We start from the raw sequence: 12,674 nt of genomic DNA on the forward strand, positions 1-12,674 counted from the left end.
TTGAATTAGGCTTTTCAAAGTATAAACTTGTGGACTTATTTATAAATTTCCAGTGTTTTAAATTTCATATCAGTATCAACTGGTTCCTGCTTTTATCATGATTATTTCCTATTTATTTTGCTTATCTAGCGTTTTAATTTGAATTCCTAACTCATTAGTTTTCATTCTCTCTGGTATAATAAAAACATTTAAGGCTATGAATTTTCCTCTGACTGCAGCACTGGCCATAGTGCAAAGCTCTTGCTAAATAGTATACTCATTTTCATTAAATCTAAAAGGGTCCATAAATGAAGTTTTAGTTTCCTCTTTGAAGAATGTTATAAAATTTACAAGTGGTTATACTGAATTTGATTTTCCTTTTAGTATCAATTTCTAATTTTATTGCATTATGGTAGAGTATGTGGCTTGGGCAATTTCTACATGTTAACATTTCACTGAGTTTTTTTCTTTGTGGCAAGAACATATCATTGATTTTTGCAAATTTTCCATGGATTGAAGAGTATGTGTTTTCTGTAAAATATAAAGGAACATGGTGGTGAACATTTTAGGAAGTAAATAATTCTTAAACTTGTCTGCTCTTTTACTGTACTGGGTTTTGAGTTTGAGTTTTCTTAATATATACTGATGTTGAAGCTATTTGAAAACAAAAATGAGTATTTAAGATTTTTATTTTTCTGCTCTTTTCTACCACTTTTCCACAGCTAAGTCTGAGCACACCCCTTTCTTGGTGTATCCAGCAGCAGCAGGTCTGGGTTGCTGGCCCAGCCTCCCCCAGGTGGCTGATCATCTGAAGGCAGAAAAGCTTCTCCCACTTCTGTCACATAAGACCCAGAGGTTGTGGTCTTAAAACTCTAATCCTTGATCGAGATGGGAGGCAGTGATCACATCCCGTCGTGGCACCCTTGCTAAACAAACCCCATCTCTCAGAAATCCTTTTCTCTGGAGCTGCTTCTTCACGGACCTTCACGGAGCCTCCTGCCACTACTGGACTTTGTCAAGGGAACCAAACAGAGGCCTCTCCTGGAGAAAGGACAGCTGATCCAGATGACAAGCAACCAAACATTCTAGTGTTATCTCAACCCTTGGTCTTCAACAAGCAGATGCTCCCCCAAATCTGATGAGTCCTGAAGCAGCAGGCACCAATGACGTCCTTGTGTCTTTCCATCAGCCACAATCCCCTCAACTTCAAATGGGGATAAGAGTTCCCTCCTCACAGTGCTGCTACACAATTAACTAAGATAACGCATGCATGGCACTCAGCACAGGGTCTGATCCAGAATAACAGTGAATGCTCACAGAGCTCCTGCTCTCATTAGATGCACAGACATAGCCGGTATCTGTCAACACTCCAGCATCTGAAAGCATCTGCGTGGAGGCCCCTGAGTGGGAGCGGCCCAGCCCTCGGGGAGGGCGCCCTCACATGAGAAAGCAGTTCCTGCAGGTTTCAAGGATGTGTGGGAACCAGCACCAGACAAGAGGAGCACCATACTCGCCAGCCTGCAGCAGCTCTCCTCCCAGAACACAGGAGGAAAGGGCTGCGTCACAGCTGTCATCACAGAATTTACCTTGGTATTGACACTTCTCCCAGGAAAACCTAACCAAATCTTTTAGATCTCTAGAACCATTAGTGACAGTGAAAACCAGCCTGTTTTCCTTCCACTCTGGTCAGGGAGGTTTTACCAGGTAGGGCTGGGTCAGCTGGGTCCTGGGGTGGCTGGATGAGATCAGCAACAGCTCTGGGGAGTGCTGGTCTACACCCGCCCTGGTGTGTGACCAGCTGGGCCCGGGCAAGGTTCTGGACCCTTAAGAATCTTGATGCAGAGGGTGGACACGAAGATAAAGGAGTATTTCTTCATACTACATGCACGTGGACCTCGGGCTGTACGAGAGGCATGGGTGGGACTGGACCCTCCGTCACAAGCTCCAGGGCAGGACAGGGCAGGGCTGCTGCAGCCCAGACACCCGGCAACTCCGTGCTCTGAAGATGACCCATTCCTTTCTCTCTCCAGTGACCGTGTCACAGGTGGGAGGCTAGCTGTTCTGCTCACACGTTCCTTGTGCTCGGCGTGGTCTAGGTGGGGAGCAGGCCTGTTCCCGTCCAGCCACGGGAAGGGGCCCACGTCCTCCCTGTCACATGACCACACCCTGCTGCAAAGGAGTTGGCAGTCAGTCCCCAGTCAGGTGGGCATGGCTTCACGGAAATGCAACGCTATTTCTGAACTCGAAAGGGAATCAGAGGGGGGCTGTGGAGAGCACTGGTGATCTGCCATGGCCCAAAGTGCCACCAGCATGTGGGGGTAATCTTACCCCAAAGGTCTTAAAGGTAATTCAGACTCAGGCTCAGGAATTATGAGCCTCAAGAAGGCAGAACTGACACCAGGGACCCACCTCCCCCCAGCTACCAGAGCAGGTAGGCTCGGGACATGAGCTCTGGGTGAAGACAGACACGGTATTTTGGCTTCTTTTTTAAACGTTTTATTTCTGATTGACGTCTCCACCTTTCCTGTGGAGCTCACGATGTGGCTGAGAACCAGAGCAAGGCCTCATTTCTGCTGGAGCTCCAAGAGCCAGAAGGTGCTCCTGCCTAACCGGGCATTTCCCAAAAAATGTACTGTTTTAGGTTCACGGCCTCTTTCCTGCACCTCCCCTTCCTCCTGCTGTAATGGGAGAACCTGACAACAGACACCCCCAGCTCCAGCCAGGGCAGTAGTGGGACTTGCTGTTGCCCAAGATACCCAAACGTCCGAGTTTTCCTTAATAACTGATGGTGGATGTGCCCGTCCAAGAAGCGCAAGGAAATGGCCCTCGCTTGGGCCCCTCGAGTTTGAATAAAATGATAAAGGCGGCCGGGCTGCTGGCAGCTCTTCAGGTGATAATTATTCCCTCAGGAGAGGAAGGCCAGGCAGCGTGCACAGTGCGCGGCTTACTTCTGAGGTTAACTGTGGACCCAGAGAAACAACAGCAGGATGTGAAGGAAGAAATGTGTTGTAACGGACCCTCCGTACACTGCAAATCCCAACAGGAGGCGAGGGAGAAAATGGCTTCAGGCCAAACTACCTCCCGCGACCCTGCCAACGCAGGTCCCTCAGGTGGGATGGAGGTGGGCCAAGTTCATCAGGTCCAGGTCCCACCCAGCACAGAGGGGTCTTCACTGCTGGCCTGGGCCCGGGTCCCCTGCCACTCAGAACCCAGCCAACAATGACGGGCGTGGACACATGTTTTCATCCCCGACAGAACCTAGCACTTAAACGGACTCTGAGAAGACGGCAGCAGGCAACTTCACACCAGGTCCTGAGAGTCAGAAATACTCCAGCACCAGCCGTGGTCACCAGATCCCCTCACTCCTGGGAGGGCAAAGCACAGTTTCCCCAGGTCCCCAAAACTTCTGAAGTTATCACGACAAACGTTATAAAAGAGAACAGAGTGGGAACCACGCTGCGCATCTGCAGCGGGCGCCACAGCACCCTCCTTGGCGGGTGTCCACCAATGTCACAAGCAACCAGCACGCCTGTCGCCACCCTGTGGGGTCGGGGAGCTGTCGGGAGCCTGGCCACAGCCGTCGGCCAGACAGGAGGTTTCCTCTGTCCCTGACCTCACTTTCCAGCAAAGTTCAGACTCTGCTACAACTGTGCCCTGAACCTAAGAAGGAGCAGCTTAGTCAGGAGTCACAGGAAGTCTACTCTCCGGGAAACAATCTTGCCAACGCCATGAAGAAATCCTGATGAACTTCAAAGGGAAGCGCTGACTAGAGGGGCCTCGAGGGAATGAGGAAGAAGGGTCAGACTCATCTCTGATACAGAACCATCAGGAGAGCGAGGTGGGTGCTGCCGGCTTGGGCGCCCGTAGGTCGGCACGGCCGCATCTCCCCCCGTTCCCGCCTACATCCTGCAGAGCTTCAGCGGGAAGTTCTCCGTGATGAGGTGCTCAGGGTGAAGCAGCACAACGATGTTCACCTCGAACTCTGGGAAGAGAAAGGACAGGCTTTATGCCCACCGGCCCGGAGCAGTGGGAACCAGACACCAACCCCGCCGCGGGCGCGGCGAGCTCTCGACAGAGAGGGAGCGCCGGGCGCTGCGTGGGTTTGCACGTACGTCATCCCAAGCGTCCAGGAGAATCAGTGTAGATGGCTACACTGGCGGGACTGCCTAAGTAAGTTGGTTTTCTCACCTTGGAATGTGCTGTAAGGCCTCAGCTTCCCCAAACACTCTCCTGGTCCTTCGTCTTTACTACAGAGAATCTTCTAGAATCCTGTCAATTCACGTGTACTCTTTGGCTTTATTTTTACATTTCCTACAGTTCTTTTTTTTTTTTTTTTTTTTGCGGCACGTGGGGTTCTCACTGTTGTGGCCTCTCCCGTTGTGGAGCACAGGCTCCGGACACGCAGGCTCAGTGGCCATGGCTCACGGGCCCAGCCGCTCCGCGGCATATGGGATCCTCCCAGACCGGGGCACGAACCCGTGTCCTCGGCATCGGCAGGCGGACTCTCAACCACTGCGCCACCAGGGAAGCCCCTCCTACAGTTCTTAATGGAAGAGTGGACTCCAAACTGGCCCACCGCTGTCTGGGAACACGTCTCCCAGCCCAGGCAAGAAACAATGTTCAGAAACAGCAAGCAGTCTAACTGTAGTTCCTTTGGATACTGGTTGGTTTCCCTACAACACCTGTTCAAACATTCCTCTTTTACCTTTCAGCAAACAGGAGTCTTCTCCCCAGCTCTCCAGCCACTAAGGGGAAGCTTACTGACAGAAAGAGGGGCGCGTGTGACGAGGGAGTCCCCAAAGAGAGTCCAGCCTGGGTCCCGCCCCAGCATGAAGAGCGAGGCGGGCAGCACCGCAGCACGGGGCTCAGCTGGGGAAGGGGCTGGGGGTCAGCTCGTCCAGGACCCCGCCTGCGGCCCAAGGACAACATCCCCGTGTGTGGCTGTCACCTTCGCCAAGCATCAGCCGGGACAGGAGTTGTGCACCAGCAGCATGCACCCTATGCCTTTCCTTTCTGTTCCCTGATGATGGTCACGCACCGGAACAGCCCCTGGCCCTGCCCGGCACCATCCCTCCCCAGGTCCTCTAACCACCTCGCAGTCCTCCCTGGCGGGGGGCACCATGAGCTGGGCTGGGGTATGCCGCGGGCCTGGCCGTGCACACGAAGCCCCCTGCGGTCAAGGTGAAGGGGTACACCCAGATGTGCGCCTAACGCAGGACGCGGGGCTCACCCCGCCCGCACCCGAGACCCAGAGCCCGACCTCACCAGCCACGCAACAGCAACCCAGGGGCTGCGAGAGGCTGTGGTGCTCAGTGACCATGGGCCACCTCCTCCCTGTGGGACCCCCCCCAGCTGACGGGGCGGCCACTGCACAAGCCCCGAACAGATGAAACAGGAGCCACGAGGACAAAAGCATCAGTGATGTCCTGGCTGATGGACTGAGGGCGTTATTTCTACAGAAGAATCACAGGCACCTCATTAAATCTTATATGGACACTTAGTAAGTCTGACAAATATAACACACAGAAGATAGAGGTGCCTAATATATAGCATAGCAGAAAAAGATAATTTTTGGATCCTTTTTGACGTTTGTGTAGGAAAACCAAGTTGAGAAATCAACAGACAAGCTCCTCGTCAACTTCAAATCAAAGTACAGCCGACCTCTGAACAACGCCGTCCCTCCACAGCTGACAACCTGCATGGAGTTTACAGGCTGCCCCTTATTCAGCAGTTCCTCCACAGCTGTGGTTCTCCATCTGCAGAGTCAACCAACCACGGCTCGCGTAGCACTGCAGTGTATGCTCCCGAGAAAACACCCGTTTCAGAACACGGTGTGCAGCGTGGCAGGGAGCACCCTGGCGGCCAGGGAGCACTCCCGGTGGGACGCACGGGGCTGGCACGAGGCTGTGGCCAGGAGGATCCTGGTGGCTGCAGGCACTGACTCTGCACTCGAGGCCCTGGTGCCTCTGGATTGTGCACAGTGGGCATATACTACCTACTCAATAACCATACAGAGTTTTTGAGAAAAAACACGGTACCTTGTTAGCTCGGGTCAAGTTTGACCCTATGTCATCTTTCAGCTGACCGTGCTGTGCTTTTCCGTATTCGGTGAACAGTTGGGTCTGTCGCCCTCATTTCTATTGACAAGGGTGTCCTGCCCCCATTATGTTCTCGCTACAATATAACGTTTCAGATAAAGCACTCGAGGGCTCCACTGGTATTAGACTGTGCTTCTAGCCTGCTGGGCTGGCAGTGTTCCGGGGCTCACACTCACACAAGGGCACAGAAAGGTCCAAGCAGCACCCTGTGATGCCAGGTGCGACCACCTTTCCCTCTCTTAAAACAAAGAGCATACACTCAACTTCGGTGACAAAACTCTACTTACTTCAAATTTTTTTGTTTTTTGGCTGTACCATACAGCTTGCAGCATCTTAGTTCCCAGACCAGGGACTGAACCTGGGCCACGGCAGTGAAAGCGCCAAGTCCTAACCACTGGACCGGCAGGGAATTCCCTCTACTTTCTTCAATTTTAAATTACATTATTTGTAATTATTTAAAGTAAAATCAAAGTCTTATTAAAAAAAAAAAGATTGTCTCTTGACTAGTAATAATGTATGTTAGAAGATTTAGGGGGAATATGACATTAAGAAAACACATTGGCCTTAGGGACTATGCCCCCATTTCTCAATGAAACAGGTATAAAAACAATCATTTACCAAAAGCTCCTTATTCTATCTATTCACCAGTGAGCCTGTGCATGACACAGAGCCCGGGGACACTTCTGTGGTCTTTTGGTCAGTCTGCAGAAGGTCGTGTCAGCCAGGGCAGAGGCCCGAGGGTCCGTCCTGCTGTGTCTCTGTGGTGGGGAGTAAGCTCTCCACTGAACTTTGTAAGCATGAACATTTTATCAGGATGAATGCACCATCAAAATACTTTATAAGAACACTTAAAACCATGAAAAGGCTCATAATATAAAGTGAAGGGAAAAGCAGGATAGAAAACTGCATCTGTCACATGATTCAGATCTTGTGGTCAAAATATCTACCCACGCATTCGTGGAAAACGACCGACACACCCTCAGCTGCTGGAGCTAAAGCCCTCGGGAAGATTACCATTCACACCGGGCTGTCTCAGGTCTTGCGTCTTGGTCAAATGCCAGCCCATCAGGGAGCTGACCTGACCTCCTCATGCGCCCGGCCGGCTGGTCCCTGGCTGAGTTAGTGTCCTTCACAGAGCTCGTGGTGACCTACCCGGCCCACGCTGTCTCCCTGGCGTGCAGGGCGGGGGTGACACAAGTTCCTTGGAGCCAGGACTGCTCACCGGGGACCCTCAGCGCCACACAGCTGCTCTGCCTGCGTTTTTGCTGAGTGACCGAAGGACTGGGTGCTCTGGGCTGCATCTGACCCCAGCAGACCAGCAGGCCCGTCCCCTCCGGTGGCTGCGTCCCTCCCGGGGGCACCCCAAGGGCAGCACACGTACCCACTTTGAAGTTGGTGGTCTCCAGTGTCGGGCAGGTGAAGAGCCGGGGGAAGACCATGTATATGGGGACAGAGAGGCCCCGACACACGTCCCCGTCGGCGATCTGAATGTTCTGAATCTCTGTGGCATCGCGGGCGTATCCTTCTGCACAGCCTGGAGCAGGGAGAAAGCATCACGTGGTCAGAACACAGCAAACATCCGAACAGGCTGAGCCACAGGCCCTGCGCGAGTCTAGGAGAACCTGCGTCAGCCCACTCACCTGCTCTCCCCGTCTCTGCAGGATTCTGCAGTCCTCCCTCCCTCCACATCCCACGCTCCTCAAACATACGTTTCTTGGAATCGAGAGGCGAGCTCGTGGCTAAGGGCTGGCGGCAGTGGGGGCGGGGAGGATGGAGGGGAAGAACGGGCGATGGGGACGGGGTGGGGACCTCACCGCACGTCTCCACGCGCACCAGCTGCAGCTCGATGCTTTTGATGGCGGCCTCCGAGCTCTCCACCACCAGCTCTCCCGTTAGCGGCTGCGTGATAACACAGTTGGTCGAGTTGAGATGTCCTCTGATGAGAAATTTGGGGAGCAAGGCTCTCTGAAACAAGACAAAAACAGACACGTCAGGAGTGGGAGGCGCCAGGAGAAGGTACTCAAGTCGCTTTGGTACAAATAAAAACTGAAAACAGGGTCAGGTAATTTTTATAAAATCCACTGGGGCCCTGGTTTACAAAATGGGAAAAAAGGTACAACAGTACTTACATTTTCTGTCAACTTAAGTAACAGGCTGAATTAGTCAACAGCTCTATCTACAGACGTAAGGCACCTGATGTTGCTGGCACAGAATGACCAGCTCGCTCACAGAAGCATCCTGATTGCCTAGATCAGGTCTGGAACACTCCTTCTCACCAAGGACACGACATAAAAATGTCTAAAGAAGTTGCTGACAGTGTTTAAGGACAACCAGTCACCAAAAGGAAAAAAAGAGGTTTTAAAAAGATAATCAATTTTTAAATGTTCCCAATTATGCAATTTTGAAAAACCAAGACATTAACTTTATTTCAAGGAAATTTAAAGAGAACAATTTTCTTTGGTGCTTGACTAAAAAACCTATGGACCTTTTCTCTGCAGACAGAGGAAAATGGTCATGGGTGGGTGACGATGCCACGGGAAAAACAGAACTAAAGAGTTAGAGATATCTGTCCTAGCAGTCTTTCCTACGGCTGTGTCCCAGTTACTGCAGATAATTCAGAGCTTAGACCACCACTGTCCAACAGAAACATAACGGGAGCTACAAACGTGAAGCAACTGTGTAATTTAAAATTTTCTAGTAGCCACATTAAAAAAGTAGAAGGAAACAGGTAAAATTAGTCAATATATCCAAAATATTGTCAATTCCACACATCATCAGTATTTTACAGTTATGAATGATGTTTTACATTCTCTTTTTCATACCGAGTCTTTGAAATCCAGTTAGTATCTCACCCTGAAGCTCATCTCGATCCAACCAGCCCCACCTCAAGGGTCAGTGGTCACGCGTGGCTGGTGCCCTGTACTGGAGGTCAAGAGCGAGGGCGCTCTGTACCTGGTAGCCCCCAAAGGCAAAGAACTCTAAAAAGAGTCTTGATTCAAGACAGAATTCTAAAAGAGGCTATTTGTTTAGAAAAAGGAAAAGCAGTAGCAGTTCCCATTGAAATTCTCTTAGGCAACAGCATGTTTCCAATCAAGGTTCAAATTCCTGAGAAGAAAATCTCACTGGCCTACTGGGGTCACTGCTCCAGAGACCAGAGAAGGGAGAGATTGTCAATGGATTTCTGAAAGGCTCCCCACGACACACCCCCGCCTCAGCTGTGCCTCCCCCGAGATGAAGCCAATAATCCCCTCAAATTGGCCTTTGACCTGACCCCAGTCAGGAGGGTCCAGGGAGCAGAATGCAGGGTTAGGGTAGGGAGGAAAAGCCACGTCCACAAAAGACAAGTGACCAGGGGCCCAGCTGAAAAACCAGGGTATGCGGTCCCCCTGACAGGCAGTGGCGGCCCTGGGGCTCAGGGGAGGGGGTCTCTGACCACAGTGCAATAAAACTGGGAGGAGACAGTAAAAAATTATAAACATATACCCTCTCTTTTAAAAACCATCCTTCTGCTAAGTAGTTACTGAATTTAAAAAGAAAGTAAAATTGAAAATACAGACTATTTCGGGTAGAGACAAAAATTTCCTCTTGCTGATGACTTGATACCCAAGTAAAGAACAGGTGGGCAACAGTCTGTCAGTGGGATCCGGTTACTAAGAAAGCATCCCTGGCACTGGCGTGTAAGGAACACGTTACCTCTTTGACGTTCTGTAAGGTTTCAGGCGTGACAGTGAAGGCCACGGGACTCGGAGTCAGTTTCCGCTTCTGAGGCTACAAGAGGAGGAGGAACCCAAATCAGCGGAGAGTCCCCAGGTCAGACTTGCCTTTCCCCACTTAAGGACACACAAGGTAGCGTCGTGAACCAGGAAGACCTTGGCGCTAAGAGGCAGGATGCCTGGATTCTCAACACGGTTCTGCCAAGAAACAAGGGAGGCTGTGTGCTGTCCAAGGTCCTCATCCCCGTGACTCAGTTTCCTCATCTGTAAGATGAGGGGCAGACTTCTTCATCTCTAAGGTCCCTTTCAGGTCCAGAATTTAAAAACAGAGCAGTGTCGTTGGGAGACATTTATGTGGAACCTCTGAGAATAAAAGCCACTGAATCGGCACCATGACCCTGTGCAGTGCTGTTACTGGCCCTGGTCCCACTTCACAGATGACAGTGAGGCACAGAGGGCTCAAATAGTGGCTCAAGCACGGGGCAGAGCTGAGATCCAAACCCAGGCAGCCTGGCTCCAAGGCCGGCTGTTAGCCACTCAGCTGCACAACTGTCTACCAGGAAGAATCACACCTATAATGTAAGTAGTTCTATGTTAACGTAATTCATTAGATGTTGCCGTGATGAGTTAACAAGGGTCATCTCCGCATTATACAGGTGCAGAATCCATCAATACAGCCAAGCTTCACCGGGCCTGCCCAGTGTCTTTTACTCGTGGGCTGGCGCCAAAAGGCCACTGACGCCCAGATGGCCGGGGAGCCGTGGAGGAAAAAGGGCACCGACCGACGTGCCAAGTTCACTCACTCACCAAAAGCTTATTCTAGGAAATATTCTTCTTGAATATATTCTTTTTACTAATAGCTTCATGAACATATTCTTTAGGGAATAATATATTCTTCCTCACAATATACAGAGGAATATTTAACTTCATGTACTACAGGTCACAGCATGGTTTGGCTTCAAGTGAAATCAGTCACGAAGACCCTTGAAGGCCGAGTGCGGGCGAACCCCAGGAGCAGGGAGGAAGCCCGAGCTCTGCGGCCACCCGCGGGCCGGGGGCCAGGGTCTGCGGGCCCAGCTCTGGGCGGGGGCCTGGGCTTGGGCTCATTCTTCTTCACGAAGTTGGAGACGCTTTTTATTTAGCACATAAAATGGCAGGTGACTTTTTTAGGGGATAATCTATGTGAGAAAAAGTTTTTTTGCTTCACTTTGAAAACCCTTGATGGAGAAAGGGAAAATATCCATCTAAATCAAGTTAACTTCCAAAAAGGAAAAATATTTTCATTATATTTTACATAACATATTGTATCGCTGAAAGAAATACTTAACACTATGATTATTAAAAATTTATAAACAGGGAAACTACAAATATTGGAAATCCTAAAAGGTCACAAAAATGATGCAAAGGCATCTGTGATTTTGCCGATCTTATGCACAAGTAATCTGTCTTACATTTTCACTTAATCATCACTAAAAGATACCCATGGACATTTCATAGTAGTGTAAAAGGCCCTGCCCCAAAGGATCTGGAGAGGCTGAGACACAAAGGAATCCAGGGCCGTGGGCATGACTACTCACCACCACGTGTCACCTGCAGCACTGGCACGTGTTTTAAGGACACTTTGTCACTGCAAAGTACTAGCAGAAGGTGTCAGGAGAGGCTCCCCACCCCGGCCCAAGCACCCCTGCATGTTCTTGCTGCACAGGCCGAGAATGCAAGGCCCTGGCCTTCTTTCCCTGGGCTGGGCCATTTCTCCCAGCTGTTCGCCGAAGCTGCCTTGAGGGACGAGGTGATGTCTCCCTTCAGGACAAAGACCAGGCTTGCTCACTGCCTGCTGTAACAAAGGCGGATTTCCCAGCTTGGGGTTCCGCAGCTGAGGCACAAAACCCCTCAGGTGCAGCGCCCCTTTGGGCCCGTGGCATCACCCCACAGGGCTCTGGTCCAGGGGAATGACACACATGCTGACACCGGCCATACCGGGAGAAATCTAGTCCCCTGTCTCTAACCCAGGAGTCCCGAGTCTCTCCCCAGCATCCACGAAACACTACCAGGCTAACATATTGCTTGTAAGTGGGGTCCAGTCCCAGACCCCACAGAAGATTCCTATTACTGAACCCAGAGCCCCCGCGTGCAGCTTACAGCAGAGTGAACGATGAATTCACAGGTCTTGGTCAAGTCCTTGGCCAGCAGGGACCGCCGCATGTCACAGCGCAGGGTGTACTGGAGGGAAAGGCAGAGGAGAATACATCCTTTCAGATGGTTTGCTTTCATCTTGGAATTACTTACAGAGAGGCAAGTCAGTCAACATGTTTTAGGGAAACTTTGTCCAATTAATGTGTTATATGTAATTAATATACATAGTAGAGGGAGTTAATGCTCAGAACAAAAACGGTGCTATTAAAACAACACTTGAAGGTTATTGCTCAGCCCGTTCCCACGGCCACTCTGTAGCTGGAGCCCCTGGAACACAGGTGCAGAGTGTCCCCTGGAACACAGGAGAGGCCGGAGCGGCAGAGCAGCGAACGCAGGCCTGGAGCAGCAGCAGCTCCCAGCCGGTCACCTGCCTTACTGGACGGGCCCAGACGAGGGGCACAGCTGCTCTGGGCTTCAGCCTCCTGCTCGCTAACACGACCTGAGTGAGGACCCAGCGAGGTCACGCGGGATAAGCCAAGGCCTGGCACACAGCAGCTCTGGGTAAAACGGCAGCTGTTTTGTAGTGAGGATGAGAAAACACAGGCAGCAGGACTGCAAGCCCCCGGACGGCATCTAGACTTCACAGGCCACCCTGGGAGATGTGGGTCGGCCCCCAACTCGCTCTCGCTCGCTGGGTCCTCTGCACGGGCAGCACCGCGCTGGGCGCCGGGGCAAGGGCACAGCTGCGCCC

At 51.3% G+C, this 12,674-nt stretch overlaps 1 protein-coding gene across 2 annotated transcripts in view; it reads right to left on the reverse strand.

Moving 5' to 3' along the window:
- Positions 1-654: 654 nt before the first annotated feature.
- VPS26C (VPS26 endosomal protein sorting factor C) overlaps positions 655-12,674 on the reverse strand; it is a 53,374-nt gene continuing 41,354 nt past the window's right edge. For both annotated transcript variants that reach the window (XM_082626208.1, XM_082626207.1), the window contains exons 4-8: positions 11,930-12,010; positions 9,771-9,845; positions 7,892-8,042; positions 7,459-7,611; positions 655-3,961 (exon numbers count right to left, since the gene is read on the reverse strand). In XM_082626208.1, the coding sequence (XP_082482334.1) occupies positions 3,879-3,961; positions 7,459-7,611; positions 7,892-8,042; positions 9,771-9,845; positions 11,930-12,010 (543 nt within the window). In that variant the 3' untranslated portion in view covers positions 655-3,878. The remainder of the gene's footprint in view (positions 3,962-7,458; positions 7,612-7,891; positions 8,043-9,770; positions 9,846-11,929; positions 12,011-12,674) is intronic.

This window comes from Mesoplodon mirus (assembly GCF_964341445.2).
Source record: "Mesoplodon mirus genome assembly, chromosome: 6".
In the NCBI taxonomy this organism is placed as follows: Eukaryota; Metazoa; Chordata; class Mammalia; order Artiodactyla; family Ziphiidae; genus Mesoplodon; species Mesoplodon mirus.